The sequence below is a fragment of the Accipiter gentilis genome, chromosome 15, assembly GCF_929443795.1.
Source record: "Accipiter gentilis chromosome 15, bAccGen1.1, whole genome shotgun sequence".
NCBI classification, from domain to species: Eukaryota; Metazoa; Chordata; class Aves; order Accipitriformes; family Accipitridae; genus Astur; species Astur gentilis.
In genome coordinates, this window is record NC_064894.1 from 7698108 (window position 1) to 7713027 (window position 14920).

The 14920-nt window shown below is 37.4% G+C and overlaps 1 protein-coding gene across 1 annotated transcript in view; it reads left to right on the top strand.

Annotated features, from left to right (window-relative positions):
- The window catches only part of MEI4 (meiotic double-stranded break formation protein 4), a 69115-nt gene that overhangs the window by 20017 nt on the left and 34178 nt on the right, over window positions 1–14920 (top strand). Inside the window, exon 3 of the mRNA XM_049818275.1 lies at window positions 1326–1885. Coding sequence (XP_049674232.1) covers window positions 1326–1885 — 560 coding nt within the window. The remainder of the gene's footprint in view (window positions 1–1325; window positions 1886–14920) is intronic.

Consider the following 14920-nt stretch of genomic DNA (forward strand, 5'->3'; position numbering starts at 1 on the left):
GAAACTTGACGATAAATAAATAAACAACATTTCCAGTTTTGATCTCAGTAGTAATACCCTCATTGGATGATCTGGCATGTTTTCAGAGACTGAAGTAATGGTCAGAATTCAGTTTGAAATTGTGCATTTAATGAAGTCTGTATAAAATTTTTTGAGTAGTGTTTTTTTAGTGTACAGAATACTGTAGAATGCTGCCTAGTGATGTTTTCTGTGTTAAATTTTTTTTTTTTTTAACTTGCCATGAAATATAACATTTATTTCCTGTCCGGCCAAACGATCTATAAAATCTTTTTATTCATTTAAGAATACAAACACAGAGGAGTATGGTATTGCTTTAGATCCTTGTGGAAAATATGAACAGTATATGCATGTTTTTTAAGAAAGAAGCAGTTTGTGGCTGTGCCCCAGTAAGCAGGGCACAGCCAGGAGTTGGTCAGTTGGGGTTCTAGCCTTGCCTCGTGGCACAGACATGTTTATGTGTGTTGGTCTTCCACTTCACTGCTCTAATGTCTCTTGCTTGTTTTGAGTGTAATGTTTTGACATAGGTAGCATGTAGCACAGAGGGAGTCTGTTGTCACCTAGTACTAAGTTATGCCCAGAGGCACTGTCTTAAATATATCTAATGTGTGAAACAGGATGAAGGAGAGTCTACGATAGTGATGGTGTAAATGCAATGCATACCTTCTGTAACATAGTTTTTCTGTCTTTGGAGAAGATGGTATGAGATTGGTGGTGACTGGAGAAATTTTTGATTCTGAATGTTTTTCTTTGTTAAATAATAAAAAACTCAAGGGTAATGTTCTGTTCAACTTTGTCTCTGTTAGAATTCCTTACCTGACTTGGGGAGAAAGAGTACATGTAAAGGATGAGATCTTATTTGATGCGGTTATAGTAACAGACCTTTACTGTCTTATAAAAACAGTCTGAGTTCTTGAGAATAGAAGTAGTGAAAAAGTTTGGAGGACCAGAAATTTATATGCATTTCCTTCCCTGGGAATCAATGGGAGTATAGAAGTCCACTTAAATTATATATGTGAAAACTGAAAACTGTCAGGAATTTTAAACTCAAAATTACTGTTCATATTCTATGAGCATAAAACATCTTGTTCACAGATAGATACTACCTTCTGAAAGTTTTGGCTTTCATTTAAAAATGTCACCTTCTTCCACAGCTAAATTCAAGTCATGAGAAGTTCTTGGTGAGCAAGCATATGTATGTATTACGTGATTTTTGTGTGGAAGCAAAAGGAGAAAGCATGTACGACACTTCCCATAAGTATGTATTTAAGTGTTATGTAAATGTAATATTTACATTTGTGTTTCAGGAAAACCAGATGCCTCTGCTGAAATTCTTCTGGATCAGGAATGTATAAACCCTATGAGTTACTCAAGCCAGCTAGAAGACTCTGGATGTGATGTCTCTAATGACTACGCATTCGATTCTTTAGGCATAGCTTCTGATTTTCACCAATCTGAGCATAATGTCAACACTTCTAAACGTTGGTTAGAAAGAGTTCCCCCATTGAATCTTTGCTGTACTGGCAAGGAGGAATCTCTGACTGCTCCAGTGCAGTTTTTGCAACATCTGCTTGAAATAAGAAAACTGTCAGAAGGAAGAATTCTTCAAGCAGACTTCACACAGCTTGAGAATGATTCCTTCACCATATGCAATTCAGTGTCTCAGTTGCTTGATGGACTGACTGTTTTTTACAACAGCCCTAAACTTCCAGTTTCAAATGTTCTTACTGAAGCAGTTTGTGTTTTGATCAGTTTAATAACTGATACTAAATTATCTAATCATGTTTTGAAGAAGTGTTTCAAGAAGCTGGAAGAATTTGAGAAAAAACTAATTCAGATTATTTTAAGAAACAGCAATGTCAATAGGGTAAGTTTAAAACATCTTCCATCTTTACTACACTATTTCAGTATACTGTAATACTCTCCTGGTTTTAAGCACTTTTTTTAATATTAGTTTGTCTTACTATATTTTGAAGAGTACTTCTCAGAGATTTTTGTGATTGCTCTTTTTTGTGATATGTACAATAATACTCTAAAGCATTTTAAAAAGTTCTTGCTCATGCATGCAAGTTCTTCTAGTCTGTTCCTGAGTATAGGACTTCAAAAAAACTGTTAAAAAGGCAGATTAAAACAACTTTATAGAAAATATGAGACAAAACCACATTGTTGCTCTTGCTATATGAATATATTTTGTAGATATTCAGAAAGTAATGACTATACAATTTTTTTTATTCTTTCTTGTGCACCTAGATTAAATAGGTTGGTTTGCTTCAGAAGATCTCTGTCACCCTCTAGACATTTGCAAATTTGTGTTTTAAAAATAAATCGGCAGATGAGTGAAGAACTCAGAAATAGCATGTCCACGGCACAAACAGCAAATAGGACTGAACTGCATTTTTTCTGTATTCATCATTCTGCTTTGTTCCATGCATCATCTTGTTAGTTTCCTCATTCGACTGAAATATCCCTAGTCTGTCTTCACAAGACTTCTCATAAGTAATGAATTCCATTGTATGTCTTAGGAATTTTGGTTTTCATTCTGTCTTTTAGAGTAACTTGGAACAGACATGATAGTGGAATTGTTTGAGACTTAAACATAACAATTTAGTGTATGCAACTACACTACTATTATAGTAAATAAAAATCATATCCCTATAATCCATGGAGATTAAAGAATGCTGACCAGGTACTAGGTCCCTGTTTTAGCATGAGCTTTAAAGTTGCCTTTAGCAAAATGAGAGCCTGGGTATCCGCTACACCTGTGGACAGATGTACCCATTTGTCTTAATTTAAAATGAATCCCACTCACTGTGTATTAAGTATTTACCCCAGAATGTAAATATAAAACAAATATTATTACCAAAAGAAGGGGGGGTAGGGGTGTGTGGATATGCCTGTATTTTGGTTAGAAAGTGTTCAGAAGGAAATCTTCATATACTGAAGCTTTTCCAGCACTAGAGCCTTCTGTCTCTAACACCAGGGTGCTTTCTATTTGAGCGTTGCCATGGTGTGATACTTAGTTTTTAATTAGAGGTGTCCCTGGCCAGTGTTTTGAAAGGATGTGAGCATACATACCATTTGTGTGGTATCAGCAATAGAGTCATGCAGGTGTGGCTCCTTTTATTTTTTTTGTGTGATTACAGGATACAGAACAAAGAAAACTTGGGCAGGCATTCAGTAAGGACTTCTTCGTAGTTGATGATGTCCAGTGTTTCCACCTGTTCCCCTCCTCTACCTGAATGGGAAGTTAATAAATAATTAAAATAATTTTAATTGTAGGAGAGCAACCAAGAGGTTTTCCAGCGAGGGATTACTTGTTCACTGGAGGAACCTGGCAAAGGTTAAGTGAGAGGTGCCACATCTTAAATGAGAGAGAATATCCTGATAGATCAGGGATGTTTCAAGTCTGCAAAGTGCTTTTATAAATCATTCAGGAAGGGTGGAGTATGTCCACATAATTTGCAAGTGGCATCTTTTCTCTGAATAACTTCACTGAAACAGATGGTGCTTTATGAGATGTTTTATATCTTGCTTCCACCAAAATATTGACTTAACAGTCGTTCCTATCAGCAGCCATTACTTCCATCAAACAGATTCAAAGAGTTTAAAAATTGTATAAACCAATTATTAAGGGATAATTGTGGTAGTTTCCAGATTTGTAGGGAAAAAGGGAAAACGTTGTCTGTAGTAATTGCAATGTTTATAAAGATTTATTGAAAAATCCTTTTTAGAGGTTTGGTTTTCTTTAAACTGAATTGAATATGGAAATAAACATGTAGAATTCAGAATTAGTAGTGGAAATTGTATAACTAATTCTTCATGTGCTGTGTACCAGATATCTCCCAGGAACACTTTATGCTTCAGTTTTAATCATCACTGTTTACTCAAGTGGTGATTGAAATATCAAGATTATAGGTTTAAAATAAAATTACCATTAATTACAAGGCTGTCATCTGGAAAGAGTGGCAAACTGTATGAATTTTGGTTCCAGGAGGATGCTTAAATCCATCCAGTATTAAAACATTAGGAATTTTGTTGTATCTAACCTTACTAACTGTCAAAAATGCAGCTATAGTATTTAACACAACTTTCCCTTTGCCATCTTCACCTATAAAACTGTCAGGAGCTGTCAAGGAGGACAAAGGGCTGTGAGAAACACCTTAAAAAGTGAACAAAGAGAGAAATGGCTGTGGATTACACTTAACACCTCATCTTCAAAAGCAATCCCAGCGTTTTGCAGTGCAAATTAAATAGCTCAAAAAACCTTTAAGAATTGGAAAAGAGATAATTATTTCTACATTAGATGTAAAGGAAGAAAAACAGCAGCAGAATTGCGTGATGTAACTGTTAAGTCCTATTGTTTGAGATGTTTCTAATTATAAAGCACTGGAAGCTGTAGGAACCAGCAAAGGCATATACTGAGAGCTTTTCTGCCTGGATTCAGTTGCCTAAAACTGTGCACTTTGGATAGAATTTTCGACCTGAAACTCCAAATTGATGTGAGTATCAAAAGGAAAAAAAATAAAATCTATCATTTAGGATATGAGAGCTAAAATAAAAGGAAATACTACTTGAAATATAAAACCATTTAAGTCAAAGGACTACAAATAAAAGTAGCCTCTTGAACTTCCCTTTTTAATTTTTCTGTTCTCCCTCCATGTTTGGAGAGCAGCTCAGAAGTCTGCATACAGCTGTCAGACACACAGTCTTTTGGAGGAAGCCTTCTGGAAAGGGCCTTAAGTCACGGCTGCTAAGGGTGAAGCATGAAAGCTCTGAGGTTAAATCATCTGCTCAAAGGCCTGTCTCTGCACATTCTCCTGGGATGCCATGAAAAAGCTTGTGAGGATCCTGTGTCTAAATCTGGTACAGATAAGCTGTTGCTGTCCTGTTGCAAAATCTGTGATAGTAGCTGCTGATCTATGGAGCAAGCACTTTGTCACCAGTTTTTGAGTCCTGAGCACTGAGGCTCTTGCAGGTTTGTGTGGGTGTGTGGCTGTTGGTGCATCCCGTTTCGATGTGCAAATTGTTCATTCATGTTGAGTCACTCCGCTGTCAGCAGAACCACTGTCCTATTTATGCAGATTCTTTGCAAGTGCTGCTTTCAAGCAGTCGGAAGCGTATTATAAGAAAACTGTGAGACTGTATCCAGTTTGTAGAACCACTGGTTCTACTTTTCAAATGGACTGCTTTCTACCACCTGACAAAACATTGGAAAACATTTCCTATGGAGAAGTTCCGCAGGGTCTATGGTATGTGATTACAGCTCAGTGGAGTAGAAACTTTGTCTCTTCTCCTTCAGAAAGGAAGCACAGAAACACTTTTTTTCCTTAATCCACCCATTTGGGATTTGACAACAGCTATCTCCATCCACCTCCACAGGGACAGAGTGAACGTGCATCTCTTCTGCTCCTAGATTCATCACTTGCTCACTGGCACTGAGATGTGCCTGTTCTGTTGAGGTTTGTCTCTGTTGTCCAGCATGTATTGGAACAAGGGATCATTTCTCCTATATCAGAAAAATGCAACAGTCAGAGGCACTGGGGATTCCGATTCCCAACTCCCTGTGCTGCTCAGAATAGCATGGTTTATGTTTCTGGTGAAGGTTTTCCACAGCTCATTGCAGTAGGGCACTTCAGAGAGGTCACTAAATTCCTTTTACATGGGCAGTGTCCTGAATCCTGCCGGAAGCCTTCTGTAGTGAACTTGAGCTGGCTGTAGTATATAGAATTAGCTTTAAAGTCAAATCCCTTTAACAGAAGTTAAGATACTTCATACACGTCTTATTTACATCTCTCATATATACAGCTGTGTAAAACTTCAGAACAATTATTGTTAAGGAATTGGGAGTCTCACTTGTTACTTTGGAGATAGAAGAAAAATACTTTTATATCTTGCTTCTTTCAGTGCAGTTCAGCTGTATTCAAAGCTGTCATGGCCAAATACAGTCACAGGGTGCTGCATTACACAGGATTTACGTGATGTGATCCCTAGTGGTGTCACACTAGTTTATCAGCATTCTTGACAGAAGTTCAGTTCACTGGTTGTACTTCTTCTAGGTGCAGCTGATACTGTAATTTCAAGGATGCCTAATGCATCAATTACGTCCAAGGAGATCCTGGCCTTCACCCTGGGTTCTGTACAGAGATCTATGTCTGTTGGACTTACTGTTTTTAAGGAATTAATTGAAACACTACAATAGAAGACAATGGTATATTGCCTTCAGGATTCTTGAGCAAAGTCGAGCTGTGTCGGGCTCTCAGAAGACACTGCTTTCTGGTTCCTCATTCCTGTTCAACAAATACCATCTGCCATCTGCCCCACATCACTCATAATCTCTTTCAAACAAGATGCAGTTGGAAAAGAGATGTGTTTTGGTGAACTGTGGTTGTTTGCTTCTTCTCACAGTATGTTTAAAACATCAATACTGACTTCAAAGATGCTGTCAAGAGTCATGAATTGCCTGCTTTGTTCAAACAAAGCAAAAAAAAAAAGTTATGTGTTATTTCCTTCCTTTTTTTTTAATGCTTGTCCCCTTTGGAAATTGGCTACCATACCTTTAGGGTAGTTGTTCTGAAGTTGTTTTGCATTAACAGTATCTGAATGGATACCAAGACATGAACATTAGTCTTCAGGAACTTTTCCTATCCTGTTTGGGACTTCACTGCCTGTTTTCATTTTTCTCTCTCTTATGTTCCATCGAAAAATCTTAATGTATAATTTTGCAAATGCTTAAATATTACTGTTGATATATTTAGGAGAAAAGCAAACACAAGAATTTTGAGTAGTAGTTTAATGCCTTTGTTGTCCCAAAAGTGGGGTCGTTTACCCAGTGTGCGAGACACCAATATACACACAGAGCAGAGGTATTTTATTCCAATTCATGTTTATGCAGATGGGGGCTAGGTGGTAATCCACAAAGCTAGCACACCTTATACCTAAATGGGCAAGCAGTTTATACAGCTTAGTTTTGCATATTTGGTTTCCAAAGTTCTTCCTGAAAACTATTATCAGTAGTCACTTATCTACCACAGTTTCTATTTGGCTAAAGTTTTCCCCACTTTGAATTAAAGGTACAGTGTTCTTTTATTCTACAGCGCATGCTCAAGGTGTTGGCCCACAAACGGTGTTCATTTACCTGGTGTGCAAGCCAATAACACACAGAGTTGAGATATTTTCAAATTAATTTCATTGATGTGTATGAATGGGTGCCTGTCTCAAGACAGCACACCCTTGTCTCAAAAATTCTCACATTTATACACTTAACTAATACATATTCATTGTTATTTTCCTTAATGATTGGTTCTTTCTTCTTCGCCCCTCATGTAAATTAGTGCGTAGACTCTGTCTTCTTCCTTCATTGTCTTCTTCTGAGTAGGTGGTCTTGTTTGAGTAGGTGGTCAGTGAGTCGGTGGGCATGATTTCCCCCTGCAGGAATTACGTTTTGTCTATTTCTTCCCTAATCTTGGTAGTTCCAAGTGGTTCTTCAAGGTTTATTGCCCAGACCACAATCCATTACCTTTTCTGACATAAAGCCCCATTGTCTAATAGTTCCTAAATGGTAAATCATGTGTAGTTATTGTTTCCCTATTTTAAATATTAACTGATCCAGGCTGTACACAGGACTTTAGCAGCTCCCTGGTTATTTCAATCATATTATGCATATTAATTGATAACAAAGGAGGGGTGGTGGTGGTCTTTTTTGGTCTTGAATTGAGTCGATGGTCATGATCTCCCCTGCTGCCTTTACCTTTCCCCCAGTTACGGAAGATCTTTGCTGACTTCATGCGTATTTTGGAGCCTCCTGGGGTAGGATGTTCCCTTCTTACACATCCTTTAGTTCTTCAGGGGCACAGTTGTTAGCAAGGCATGCATTGGTTATGCAAAGGGTATCCTGTTTCACAAGACCTTTGTGGCCTTTTTCAGGTGGCTTAAGTACATCGCCTTTACCAGATGTTTGTGTGAGAAAGGTTTCACAATTCTTCATGAAAAAAACAAGCTGAATTGTAGTACAGTGAAAAGCAGAAAGAGAGAAATGTTTGAATCTCATTGGCAATTATAAAATGAAATGTGTGGAAGGGTGCTTGTGCAATTGAAAAAGTGCACATTAATCAGAACCATGGTTTTGAATCTTTTCTTGTCTAGGATACAATTTGTATGATTCATTAATGACTGAAATTGCCTGGAAGAGAGTAATCATGAACTTATTCCAATGGTTTTAATACATGCAACAGTATGTATTTAATACATGCTCCAACTAGTTGTGGGTAACAATAAATTCCCCCAGCTTTGTATAGTTTGCAGTATCTTTTGTCAGCAACTGCCAGGACAGTGTTTAACTCATTAATTTAGAAGAGTCTTGCCTGCTCAGGGACAAATAAGATCTAAAAATAGTTATTCATGTCACTAGTGGTTCCCAAGTATAAAACTAGTGGGCCTCAGTTTTCCTAAATTAATTGAGTCCCAAGGGGAATATCATGGCTCTTGAGACATGGTGCATTTTCATCAGCCAAAGAATTTTGCTTACCTAGTGGAAGAGCAGTTCATTCATATGAATATTAAAGTGTGTTGCCAGGATTTTATGGTCTAGTAAGAGTCAATGTTTGAATCTCTTGATTGTTGAATTAAAATTTCTCAGCAATCTGTTGTCCTATGCAGAGAGCCATTTAAGTCAAATGGTAATCAAAATCCATTGTTTTGTAAATCATGACAGTCTAAAGCAATCACCAAACTGCCTGACTCTCATTTACTTCTGTAAAGTGGATCATAGGAGTAACAAGACAGGAATGAATGAAAGGAAATTTTGTCTGCCTTTTAGACTTTTGTCCACCTTCCTTCCGCAGCCAGCCTCAGCTGGTATACATTAGGCACTAAAGCTAAAATTATTGAAGAGTTACAGGATGAAGTTAGCAGAATTTTTTTTTACCATTAGGGCAAAAAAGTCTTACTTATGTTTTCCAGCCTACCTGTAAAACTCTTTTGTCAGGACTGTCTCTTCATCATGATAAATACTGTCATTGCCTGTTTTTAGTCAAGTAATTAACTAGTATTCAGGGTATTACAGATTATTTCCACTAGGAGGAGAAAAAAGGGATGGAATAGGCCTTTGCTGTTCGTTTGATTTACAAATTAAGTATATGGGGGCCCTTAACTTAAGAATACAGGAAGTTCTTGGTTTTGACAAATATGGTAGGAAATACCTATCAAAAGCTGTTTGCTTCTTTCCTCTGCCCCCAGTCTCTCTCCAGTGAATGCTTTCTATTAAAGCTCTCTTAACTTCCTGTAGCATCTCATTAGCCACTGTCATTTTGCTGCTTTGGCATCTCTGTGATATTTGCAGCCGAGACCATGTGGAACAGCAACATCAAAGCCCATCCCTCAGTCCTTCACTTATCATGCCTGTGTAAAAGCACTTGAATTCTATCTAGGCCTTGTTTTCTGTTATTCTAGCCATGTTATTGAACAAAAGGACCTAAAATTGTTCTGGTTTTTTGGTCTTGGGTACCATAGTAGGTCATTATTCAAAAGGATGGTATGACCATGTTCCTGCTCTAAGGATTGTCTTTGCACAGAAAAATTCAGTTTGTTGCTTTTGACAGAGATGGTACTTTTTTTTTTTTTGTCTTGGGGGAAAATCACCTCTTACATCCTCTAGTTTTTGAAGGTGGCTGTATATCCTAAGGAGTTTTTGGTAATCGTCCTCAACTGTTGCTTAAAACGTGTGTACGTGCTTTAATAATGAGAATCTTGGGGTTTCTCTGTTCTTTTGCCTGTTTACTAATGAACCTTTCCTCGTAGCTTAAATTTGTCATACTTCTTCTCTAGGAAATATTTTTGTGTGCCCAAACAGGATGTGTGTTTGTGTTATGGTGATAGGATAGAAATGAAAAGTAAGCTCTGTAGAGCCTGTTATCTACAGCCAGTTGCAAAGACAGCTGAGTATTCCTTGACTAACTTTTTAGTGCTTAGCTCCTGCAGTGAAATCTACAACCCTAAACAAGGTGCCTCTGTTCTTCCTAGATATGCATGCCAAATACTTGGCATCTTTAAGTGGTATTCAAAGTAGCTTGCACATTGTGTGCGAGAGGGAAGAAGAGTGAGTGAAGGATTGGGAAATAAACATCTGAAATCCATTTTCATTTGCAGGGACTGTCTGTAAAACTTGGACGCTTAAATGAGACATTGAGTTACATCTCTAAGCTTCTTCACGGATGACCAGCTTACCCTTTAGTTTAAAAACCTAAAAGCTAAAGAATATCTGTTTTCTGTAATTTATCCAGTGACTTTTTCTAAGCAGTTCTCAGTTTAAAAATTTGAATCCATAACTCCTCTGCTTTGAGTGAGCTCCTCACACTTGTTGCTTACTGTCTTCTGCATCCATTAACATGGCTTGGCAATTCAGCATCACCAAGCAGATAGGCAGTTCTTCACTCCTGTAGACCAGGACTAGTTAAGAAGGAGTAATCAAGAGTAATATAAATTTTAATCTCTCAGGCAGGGAAGACTTTAGAGCTGCTTCTTCATAATCAATAGAATATTTACATAATCAATAGAATATTAGTCGGTATTAAAAAAAAAAAGGGCAGCAGTAACATGAATTGTCTGAGTCGCAGCTGTTGTGATGCTGTTTATTTAACTGGGATTGATACTGTTTTCCTGTTGACAGTATTTACTGGATCCAGCCTCTTGCATGAATTAGATATCTAGTTGCCTAATTCATGAATCCCAAGGAGATGCAGACGTTCTTGATCTCTGCCAAGATAGCATTGCTTAAAGTAAATTTATTGGTGAAAACTGTGATGCGGGCAGGATCCCAAGTGTCTTCAGTAGTTTGCTGATTTCCTTATACATCAGTTTGTACTTAAGTCTTCAGATGAACTGAGGACTTGTGTGTTTGTGTGTCCTCAAGGAAAGTGTTGCCTTTTCTGTAAAGGTGATTGGGGTGAGGTGACATAAGCAAGATACTTGCTTTTAGTGTATGGAAATGGATATTACCATTTTGAGGTAGACACTAAATTAAACGTGATAGTGATTTGCAGGCCTGAATTCCTCTAAGGACATCCAGATTGTGCTTTAGTTTTGGGTTGGGGGTTTTTGTTTGTTTGGTTTGCCTTTTTTTGTTGCTTTTTAAAAACCAGAAACTCACAACAGGATCTGTGGTATGTATTTTATTCCATCAACTAGGTGTCATTGTTTTATATATCTTATCCAACTCAAGAGAATGTAAGGTGCTCAAAATGGGAAAGACAAGGTAAGTCTGTATTCTATGAAACCAAAAGGAAAAAAAGTGAAATAACTTTAGAATCAAAGACTTAGAGATGGTATTACTGTAACTGTAGGATTTCTAATATAACATGCTCTATGTTTGAAAGTGAAGGTTAAGAGGAAGTTACCTAGATAGTAGTTTTATCTCAATAACATACAAAGCTTTATGACAGAGTTAAAAGAAAAGAATAATTAAAGATTTAGAGATAAATGATATGAAATGCAACATGAGTTTACCAGAGGTAAATTGTGGCAGAACAACATAAGAGCATTCTTTGTAAAATAAACCGTGTTTACAGATGGGAGATTTGATAGCTCTTATCTATGTAGTGTTCAGTAAAGCATTTGTTATGGAACTCATGCTAGAAAAATGTTAATGAAACTGAAAAAGGTGTTTAATGCTTTAATCTTCCGTAGTTGGATAAGAAAGCAGCTAGAGAAGTAGCAGCAAGTTGTGCTGTGTACTGAGTGTTTGTACTTGACAGGAAGGGAGGGGAAAGGTTTGTGTATGTCAGTCAATCCGAGGACGTACTACTTAAGGGTAGTCCAGCCTCTGCAGATGCGCTGGGCCTGGCCTGAGTCTTTCCTCCTTACTTCAGCAGTAACAGCCTTCCCTTGTGCAGGGAAGGAGAGGGTAAAAACCTAGGAAGTAGTCTGGGCAATTTACTTTTGCCAGAGGGTTTGGCAATGTGAAGAAGCAGTAAGGGAGGGGGGGAATAGGAAGATGGCTGCAAGCATGTCTCTCCTTCACAGCAGTTTCTGTGGGGTCTCATCTCTCCTCCTTGCTGAGTTGACTTGGCTTAGTTTAGCCTGTGGACAGGAGCAAGCAGATGCGCTGATTACTGCCTGCTTTGCTAGGGAACTGGTATCAGGTTGGATAAAAGCATATATGGAGCCAGAGGGACCCTGCTGATCAGTACATCAGAGAGTGACTTTCAGGCAGCCATGAAGAAATAAACTTAAGAAAGATATTTTCAATTCGTGAGCGGAAGAAATCGCACCTTCACACTCCCAGTCTGACATACAAGCTTCATGATCAGCAAAGGTGACTGGGAGGAGTTCATGTAGTATGCTTCCTTGGAGATATTCCCTCCCCACTCCTTAAATTCAACAAAGCGCTACTTAAGCCAGTAGGTTGCACATTTCTTTCAGTGAGTACCATAATATCTACTGCTGGCATTTTTGGCTTTTCCAGCATCACTCACCAAAGTGTTCTGGCTTTCGGAATATTTAGTAGGCTGATGGCAGGTTATTTGTTTTTCCATCTCCATCCTCTGCTTGGCACGCAGGTGCTGCATTACAATAATTCTTTCCCAGATATTGAAATACCTTGGTTTAATTTTAATTATTTTTTTCACCTTTTCTGAATTGTTTCTTACCAATAAAAAATTAAAAATTGTTCATTCTTTTTGCATTTTAGCTTGGTTTCTGTAAACATTTTTGGTGCATCTAGTCAGGGATGTTGCAAATAGACCTGCCTCTATTGTATGCCACACTATGTGTCAGAATGTTTTTCAGCTAAAGCTCTGCCAAAAAGTACTGAAATACTGTAATATAAAAGGCAGCTTGCAGCAATGAAGCTAACCAATGGTCCTAGCAGAGAACATCAGGTTTAGAAGAGTGGAGAGAAGTACGAACAGGATTTTGAAGGGGTAACAGCAGAGCAAGGGATTGAGATGAGGTTTACAGAGCAAAGAATTGGAATAATATGTATCAAATCCCAAGACTTGAAGATAGGAGAAACAGTGCAGCATAAGCAGGAGGAGAGATAAATGACAACCACCAAATTAACAAAGGAAGTAACATGACAGATAAGGAAAGGGGTACTAATGTTCCTTGTATAAAAGTCAAACTTTTCAGTTGGCATTGAGTTAGGAGTGGAAGTCAGGTTGTACTAAATGGGCAAAAGGCAAGGGTGATGTGAATTCAAAGGCAAAAATACTGTTTTGTTTTTAACACCTCACAGTTTGAGGACACCTGTAATAATTATTTGCCTTAGTCCTGTATTGCCAAATACACCAGTCGCTTGGGGAAGAGTGCTCTTACTTGGCATGAAAGGTGTAAACTAGTGAAACAGAAACTAAGGTGCAGTTTTCATAGTTGCAGGGTGTAGTGAATCATGCAACTCATGACGGAATTAAACTCACAAGTTTTGGGTAACTGTTATTAAGGAAAAGTCTAACATTATGATAAATGAATTCTAAACAAATAATTGGTAAGATTTTTATCCTGGTTTCCCGGGGAAGCAAGGCTCATACGAGTGTGCTATTTATTTTGCCTGTCAGTCTTTTCCTCTACTAGTAACTTTTAAAACTGATAGGCAGTTTGAAATCAGTTGGAAAGATGTGGAAGGTCAAAAATACCTTCCAGTAGGCTTTAAAATCGGTGGCTGGGTGGAGGAGAGACCAAATTAGTATGCTTGAGGCAAGCAGAACATCGACATTATATATTCATTTTGGTAACAGCCAGGTCGACAATCCACACATCCTTCCTAGCTGCTGTCACAGCATTGCTCGCTCCTGCTCTGCATCCTGAGGAACATGGGGGAGAGCAGAAGCCAGGGTGTGGGAGGAGGGTTAAAGACAGATGATGCAGCTCCTGAACAGTGAATCAGGCGCCATTATTTTCTTGTTTCTGATCGTATGGTTTTTAGAATCTAATTTTCTGACTGCTTTTACCTGAGAATCCCTGAAGAGCAATAGGTCTTTATTTCATCTATACCATTAAGCAAGCCCAAGGGATTAAAAGATTTCTGTTCTTTTTTTAATGTTTGATAGATTTGAGAGCTGAAGATATGCTTTTATCTTTAATGAAACTGCATACTATTTGAACTATTATCAGTTTGAATTTTTTACAAAGTTTAATTAGCAATACATGAGCATTGCTCTGAAACACAAAGTCTTACTTCTGTTCGCTATTGACAGTTTTATTGCTTGTATGCTATAAATTTTTTCTGTATGCATTTAATGCATACAGTCTGTGAGCGTTATTTTAACCTTAATTCTTTGTTACTTCTTTATTTTCTTAAAATATACTAAGAGATCCACTTGAATACAATATTAATTCCATACTCTTTAATAAATCAGTTAGCAGGTGGAATTTTTCAGTGGCATCAATACCCATATCTCAAGTCCCGTAAGTATTGTCATTACAAAATCCCTGTTTACTTCCCTTAGTAGAGGCTCAGGTTTTAAATTTGAAGTTCCCCTGTTATCTAGTCCTACAAAATTCCAATTAGAAAATGGTAACTCTTGCCAAACCAGAAAGGATATGGAAATTTTTTGAAAGATCCTATTTTAGTTAAATCTCAACTGCTAGCATTAATAAGTACAAAAAGATAAAAATTTTCATTGTTTCACTGTCTAAAAATCGTGTAAGCAAATAGAAGAGAGCTTAAAAAAGAGCAATCATAATCATGTTTGTATGTAAATATATACATTTAGTGTGTTCTTTGGGAGAGGTAGCATTGAAAAACTACTCTGGATTGTCTCGCTTGCTTTCCAAAGGCAAATTAGCAAGTATACTCAATGTTATGCTCTGAAAATATAGAACTATAAAATATGTATCCATTCTTAATTTATAAAAAGAAGTAAAAATGAGTGGAGACTTTAATGAAAAATATGCTATTTTTTAGCATTGT